At 45.2% G+C, this 7,837-nt stretch overlaps 1 protein-coding gene across 3 annotated transcripts in view; it reads right to left on the minus strand.

The window, feature by feature from the left end:
• Positions 1-7,614, minus strand: part of fcho2 (FCH and mu domain containing endocytic adaptor 2) — a 35,837-nt gene extending 28,223 nt beyond the window's left edge. The window contains exons 1-5 of one of the 3 annotated variants that reach the window (XM_058053049.2): positions 7,420-7,614; positions 2,024-2,115; positions 578-652; positions 374-515; positions 152-304 (exon numbers count right to left, since the gene is read on the minus strand). In XM_058053049.2, coding sequence (XP_057909032.2) covers positions 152-304; positions 374-515; positions 578-652; positions 2,024-2,115; positions 7,420-7,452 — 495 coding nt within the window. In that variant the 5' untranslated portion in view covers positions 7,453-7,614. The remainder of the gene's footprint in view (positions 1-151; positions 305-373; positions 516-577; positions 653-2,023; positions 2,116-7,419) is intronic. The other 2 variants (XM_058053055.2, XM_058053070.2) reach the window with 2 other exon arrangements.
• Positions 7,615-7,837: the final 223 nt, after the last annotated feature.

The following is a 7,837-nucleotide window of genomic DNA, read 5'->3' on the forward strand; positions in this document are numbered from 1 at the left end:
AAGTCCTTAATTTTTTTAAAAACCGCAATGGAACGAGGGTGCGATTTAGCGAGGGACAACTGCTTGGTCTATACAGCAAATAAGCAGGTCCTGTGACACCTAGCAGGATCTAGTAAGCACCAGGTCTACGTGTGTTTGTGTCCTATCCCACCTTGTCCACATCCCTCTGGGTGGCCCCTTCCTTGCGGAGGCGCTCCTGCTCCACAGTTTTGGTGTTGTAGTTCTCCTTGGACTTCTGCAGGGCTTGCGAGGTGCTCTGGATGTTCTGCACGGCCTCCAGGGTGGATGCCACCTCTTCTTTCGTCTTAACAACAGGACATAAGCGTGACATAAGCGCTGCAACACCGGGTGGTGGCGTTTCGTCTCGTGTCACCTTTTTGTGCGCTTTGGCCTGCTCTTCCACATACTTGTGGACATCTTTTATAAGCTCCTGCAGCTTCCTCACCAACTCCATGTGGCAGCCGGCCAGCTTCTCAGTGGAGCCCTTGAACAGTTCCCACACCGGAGCGAACGTCCTGGGAGGTGACAACAGTAAGATGGAGAGGGGCACTGAACTCGGAAAATTGTTTCTACTCACCCGAGCTGTGAAAAGTTCCCTGCTGTCTTGGCAAGTTTGGTCATGGAGCGAGCGTAGGCCTCTTCAATAACACTCCTGGAACCACATGATTGGATCATATAGTATTTATTAACACATAAGCTTTGAGAAGATAGATGTATTTGCATCCTACCAGGAAAGCAAAGATGCTCTGCACAGTGCCTTTTGACCCCCACTAGAGGGAGCCCTAACCAAACTATCTCTTCACGTTGGGTACATTCTAATTCAAGAAAGCATGTCTGATTGAAATCTCCATTAAAATAATCAGCGGTATGAGTCATGATATTGCATTAAATACATGAAGATGCACATCAATGCCTTGACTAAACATAACACAATTCCAAAAGAATGTTCTCATTGTGTCATCATGTTATTTCTCATGTTTTACGTGCTTTCGGTGAAGGAGGGCAGCCAAAGTAAATAAAACACGACACCACCTTCCTATTGGGTAATCAATCAGTGAATCAGCCATTTGGATGGAAGTGAGAGGGGAATGGCGAATAAACAGCGCCATCAAGTGGGCAAATGACGCAAAGATCAAGACCAACACAGGACTGACTTTTCCCTCAAGGATGTTTTGCTTTCTTGAGGTGAACCTTTTAGGAAAAGGACACATTATTTGTTGTGTGCATAGTCGTCTGCGGGGCGGGGCCTGGCTCTGCAGGGGAATAAAGCGCTACTAAACCATGTCGACATGAAAAAACAACTATCTCACACGTGAGGCTGTACTGAAAAAACAAAGTAAAACCTACCATGGCAAGATACAGTAAGTGGTTTTTCGAGGGAGAATGTGCAGCTTAGCACAAAATTACCTAAAACCGGTGAAAAATAAAGTTTCAGGTTGCATTATTTTTAAAGAAATAATTACTTCCACTGGGCGGCACGGCAGTCGAGTGGTTAGCGCGCAGCCCTCACAGCTCGGAGACCAGGGTTCAATTCCACCCTCGGCCATCTCTGTGTGGAGTTTGCATGTTTGCATGTTCTCCCCATGCATGCGTGGGTTTTCTCCGGGTACTCCGGTTTCCTCCCACATTCCAAAAACATGCTAGGTTAATTGGCCACTCCAAATTGTCCATAGGTATGAATGTGAGTGTGAATGGTTGTTTGTCTATATGTGCCCTGTGATTGGCTGGCTCCAGGGTGTACCCCGCCTCTCGCCCGAAGACAGGTGGGATAGGCTCCAGCACCCCTTGCGACCCTCGTGAGGAAAAGCGGTAGAAAATGAATGAATAATCACTTCCACCATCACTTTTAAAGAAAGCTGTTGCACATCAAAGCAAGCCATGATCATCTTCTGGCCAATGGTGAGACAGTATTCCTTTTGTGTTTTTTTCTGTTGTGTATTACTTTGATATTTTGCTTTCTATATGTGTGCATGACAATAGGGTTCCAGTATATTAATATTAAATCAGCTAATCCAAGTCTTACCTTTCCCTGATGAAGTCCGTCAGCTCCTTGGAGGAGATCTGGCCATGCTTCATGTTGTGGTACAGCACGTCAAAGCCATTATTCTTTTCTCCCTGTCAAGACAAAAAATAAATAAGGTGAGCAAAAAAGGTGATAAAAAAGCTAACCTAGCCTGTGTACATTAATACCGCTGCCACTTTTTCAAGCAGTAGGGCCCTCGTAGCCCACATGGCTTCAAGTTGCCACTGAAGCAGCCGCTGGTCCACCATGCCCATCTTGGCCATGTTCAAGATGAATTATGAAAAAAAATATTGCAGCTTTTCTTTGGAGGATCAAGAGGTCTCTGACACAGTCGTCCGTGCGTATGCCGCCGCATAGTGGGCTCCTGGGCGACGGTGTCAGGTTGATGTTTTAAAAAATGCAAACGTAGCTCTGAATAATTAAATATGTTGATCCCCTTTGTGTCGCTACATTGACGCAAACGGCATTACGAATCTGAACACGTTACGCTTGTAGAAATGATATTGCCTGCACTCCTTCCACTCTAGCTATTCAGTGCATGACTTATTGTCATATTGTAATACAAAGCAAGCGCCACAAGGGGGCAGACTCTCCAGGGGGGTTTAAAGAGCTGCCCTTGGCTGTTCTGTTATTGGCCATGGGCACTTTCTGAAAATAAAAATATTCATTGAATCTTAGCGGTGCTGCACTGCGGTAATAATGAAAGCCTGTGCACGGTGGGCGAGTGGCTAGCATGTAGGCCTCACAGCTAGGAGACCCGAGTTCAATTCCACTATCTCTGTGTGGAGTTTGCATGTGTGGGTTTTCTCCGGGTACTCCGGTTTCCTCCCACATTCCAAAAACATGCTAGGTTAATTGGCCACTCCAAATTGTCCATAGGTATGAATGTGAGTGTGAATGGTTGTTTGTCTATATGTGCCCTGTGATTGGCTGGCGACCAGTCCAGGGTGTATCCCGCCTCTCGCCTGAAGACAGCTGGGATAGGCTCCAGCACCCCCCCCCCCCCCACGATCCTCGTGAGGATAAGCAGTTGAAAATGAATCTTAGCGTTTGTACATTGTATCGGATCATTTTAAATCCTTCTGTTTTGTAAATGTATCGTTCTATCCATGTATGGCATGGGAACCTGGGTATTTGGTAGCGTCCATCACAAAGAGACCAGCCGGTCCAGCACGTCACTGGTATGCTCCTTGCTGCTTTTTGCATGTCGACCGGACGTAGGAGTGGGTGTATTTGTCAGAAAAGTAATAGCTCAGGCACCACAGCAAGGGGTACATGTTTTAAGTTAACACATTTACACCATTTTGTCTTCACCAAACACACACAACTTCTTGTGCCACTTCACTGACCAACCTTGTTGCACACACCACACTGCAAAGTAGCCATTTCCTTGTTCCTGTACACATCACACAGTCAGCACTTTAACACGCACACACAAGTCTCTCTCCCTTTTGTCTACTACACAGTGACGTGGTCTGAAGGTTTGTGGAGACTCGGCACTAACTTAGTTGGTGTGCTTGTGGCCTACATTTGACTCCAGTGTGGGAAAAAAGTAGAAAACTGGTTGAGCGCTTTTCCCCCCGTCGCCTACGGCAAAGAGAATGACATGCATGCTCTCATGACATGTTCGAAAAAGAGGAAAGATGAGACAGACGTGACCGTGAACCTCATGTAACCTGGCAGTGAAATACAATGTGGCTGAAAAGCGGAGGGGAAGTGATGAAAGCCAGCAGCAACAGGAAGAACGTCTGACCAACAGGTGAAAGACAAGGCACGATATCGACAAACACGCCTGAAACATGAAAACAAACACAGGAAAGATTGCTGTGTGATTCCGAGACACGGAGTCTAACCAAGTGAGAGACACAATCCCTTCATAAGACATCCCAGATTAGTCTTTAAGCCAGGAACACAATGCTTCTCTTCCTCTGGCCACTCATTGATGGGAGACGCTTTAGTCGTCCAAGAACATGTGGTTACACTCCAACAAGTTAGTGGTCCAGCCTGAAGACCAACTTTACTTAACATACACAATTAGTGTGGCACAATTAGTGTTCAGATATTTCATACATGCTCCATGCGTGCCAAGATCTTACTCCTTCATGGTCACCACAACCCTGTTTGCCATGAAAAAAAAATGGATGGATGATGAATGAAAGGGTCAGAAACAATATTTCAGCGGAAAGATAAGCAGAACCACAAAAAGCTACACAACCACATAAGATGTGGAGTCCATAAGAGCAAAGGAATGCACCATATTTCATATTGATACACAATCACATAAGGTATGGAGGCCTTTATAGCAAAGGAATGCACCATATTTCATATTGCTACACAATCACATAAGGTGTGGATGCCATGAGAGCAAAGGTATGCACCATATTTCATATTGCTACACAATCACATAAGATGTGGCGACCATAAGAGCAAAGTCATGCACCATATTTCATACTGCTACATGATCACATACGGTGTAGAGGCCATTAGAGCAAAGGAATGCACCATATTTCATACTGCTACACAATCACATAAGATGTGGAGACCATAAGAGCAAAGTAATACACCATATTTCATACTGCTACATGATCACATACGGTGTAGAGGCCATTAGAGCAAAGGAATGCTCCATATTTCATACTGCTACATGATCACATACGGTGTAGAGGCCATTAGAGCAAAGGAATGCACCATATTTCATACTGCTACACAATCACATAAGATGTGGAGACCATAAGAGCAAAGTAATGCACCATATTTCATACTGCTAGACAATCACATAAGACGTAGAGGCCATTAGAGCAAAGGATCACATTTCATAGTGTGAGTAATTGTGGGATATTGACCTTTTATGACCTGACTGGCAGTTAAGTTGTGCCATTGTCCTGCATTGCAAGCAGAAAAACAAGCTAAATCCTTATTGAATGTTAATTTGAAGATGTTCAAGTTGAGCGTTACAAAACCTTGCGAGGCGGCCTCCTGCGTGCACCCATCACACGCAGGTGGAGAATGTATCACAGGCGGCCTAAGTGGCTTTTTATTTGCTCATTTCATGTCCAGCAGCCAGCAAGTAGGGACAGGGCTGAGTGCTTATCCAGGTAAAGACAACGTAGAAAAAGACCGAGGACTGCACTCCCTCAGCGAGACAGAACCCCCAAGAAGACTTCCGCCCTGCAGGCAGCCAGTCTAGACGACCAATCTGTGCACTGACATTGAAGCATCTGGTCATGTGACCGATGACAGCAACACAAAGCTTGACAGGTTTGTGGTATAAACAACTTATGGCTAAGCGATGCTATCACTATAAATACACAAACATAATCTACGTCTATATCAGGGCTGGCCTACATGGGGCCAAATCCAACCCATGAATGCTCTCAGACCGGTCCAGCCGTTCGAGAGACTCATTTTTGCAATAGATTCTAGTCATATGCGTTTTTTTTTTATAAAATAGCAGAGCAATACTGTCGTATGACTTTGGACTCCTTAGTCCGATTGCGCAAACTCTGCTCGGCCTTCCGCTCAAGACAAGATGAAACGTGGAGAAGAAAGGGAAGGGAAGTTCTGGTACATGTGCCATTTGCACAACATTTTGCGCAAGAAGCTATTAGACAAACAGACCCACCTAAGTGCCTGTTGGCGATGTCAACATTAGCTTATCCTTGCTGGGCAATCTCATTTTCCCACCACGCTGGAGGCATATTACACCAAAGCATACAGTGGAATCATCCATTCCTTCCAGAAGGTCGACTCTAACCACGTTATTTTTTTATCATAAGTAATAATGCACAGAACACCAAATCCAACAACCCGTGTGCGGGTGGCTGGCTTGGTTGATGATTTGTAGTCAAGTCAAATGGAAATGGACTACACCCCCCCCCCCCCCCACACACACACGCCAAGTGCGTGTCCGGCATGTTAAACACACAGCTGATCTTTGCCATCACTGGATTCTCTTGTGGCCTCGCAGCGAGCCACAAAGGGCAGATTGACGAATCCCTCCCATCCATTCCTGTTAGCTCATGAAGTCCACTTTGGGAGGGGAGAGAAAACGGTGGGGGTTACAGCACCGTGCCCCTTCAATTAACAGCATACTTGACACCTTTTTGTTTGATTTGCATCTTTCCAGCAGACATGCATCACCTGCAGCCGACGTCAGACTTCCTATGGTCCCAGTCTGTTCTGGTCACAAGAATGTAAACAGGAAGGTTTGCTGAGAGGAAAAAAAAAATCAACTTGCAGCAAACCTGCCCATCTGTTGATAACTTTAATAATAAAATACACCATCTCAAACAACTTTTGACAACAAAAAAATGCTATAATTGCATGCACTACAATAATAAACTAAAAATAAATAAACTAAATTCTATATATATATTTCAATGACAAAAATAACACAATAATGAAATAAATAAGTGTCTTTATGACATGCATTGCTCCCCGCCTTGAGTTTGACACAAGCAGCATAGACTATTTACTCTCTCACCATAGGAACAAAAAAAACAGTACATGTTTCTGTATTTTTCCTCAAGCTGCTGCACCTTCCTTAAACTCTTCCAAGCTCCACTACCCCAAATAGGCTTGTGGCATGTCAAACATCAACAATAAACAGTCATCAGACTTATCTTATAAGAATTCCTAACCATAAAAGTCGGTGTAATTTCAATCATCTTCAGCAAAATAACAGTAGCCCCGTTTATATGATTTTACCATACATTTACGACTAGCTTGGCCACAGCATAAAAGACAAGTTATTAATTGGTAAGTAAGAAAATATGACATGTAGCTTTCAAGCTGACACTTTGCTAGCATAGCCACGTCAAAGATGTTGGCCACACAAACAACCTTTGGACAGCTGAGAGGCGACATTGTACAGCAATAAAAAGCAATAAGAACGCTACGGTCATCCACTTTTTAAACAAAAACACCTCACAAAGACGACTCAAGACGAATTTGTGCTTTTAAACGGTTGGCTAACTTTCTAAACATCTGGCCTCACAAGTTACGGAAGAAAATGACGCAAAAATGCCGAGAACCTTTGATTGAAAGACGAAACAGCCAATGGTCTCCGTGAACTCGCCGGACAATTTTCCCAGACAACACGCCGCAGCCAATCGGCAACGAAGGGGGCGTATACGTCGAGGTTTTCATGCTAGGTGGGCTCACAGAGGCCCAAACACCCGGGCTTGTTAAAATAACAAACTCCGAAGAAAAACAACAACGGCTAGATCCTTTGTGAGCGATAAATGAAGACACACCGGTCGCCGCCGTTATTCAAACAAAGACCGTTTCAACAAAACCAGTCGTCAGCGTGAATAAACCACCATCCTGTGAACATGATAGGGAGTGAACACAGCAAGAGCACCGGTGTAAACAAGGCAAATAAAGACAGCACCTACCCAGAAATTCTCTATAAAGTACGGCGTTATCATTTTGTTGCCGCCAACACTTTGGCACTTTGCTGCGTGGAAAGTTCACAAGGCAAATTCATCCAGCGGCGACCTCCCTTGGTTTTCTCCCGTGCACTCACTGCCTTTCCCCCGGTTTGCTTCCTCGCTCCCCCTTTCTTCTTCTTCTTCTCCCTCCTCCTCCTCCTCCCCAACGATGACGAAGACGACAAACTCCACCTCTCTCCGCCCGACGGTGTCTCCGCTGGGGTTTATTCCCGGCCAAAATGAACCCGCTTCGGTAGGGAGAAACAGCGCCTCCAATGGCGACCAGGAAGCAGCGCGAACGGCCGCAGCAGGTAGCGTATATGCGACGATGCCGTCGAGGACACTAGGAAAACTGCGAGATGAGTTCGAGGGCGTTAAGAAA

The sequence above is a fragment of the Doryrhamphus excisus genome, linkage group LG10, assembly GCF_037039965.1.
Source record: "Doryrhamphus excisus strain RoL-2023G ecotype Guam linkage group LG10, RoL_Dexc_Guam_v1.1, whole genome shotgun sequence".
Taxonomy (NCBI): domain Eukaryota; kingdom Metazoa; phylum Chordata; class Actinopteri; order Syngnathiformes; family Syngnathidae; genus Doryrhamphus; species Doryrhamphus excisus.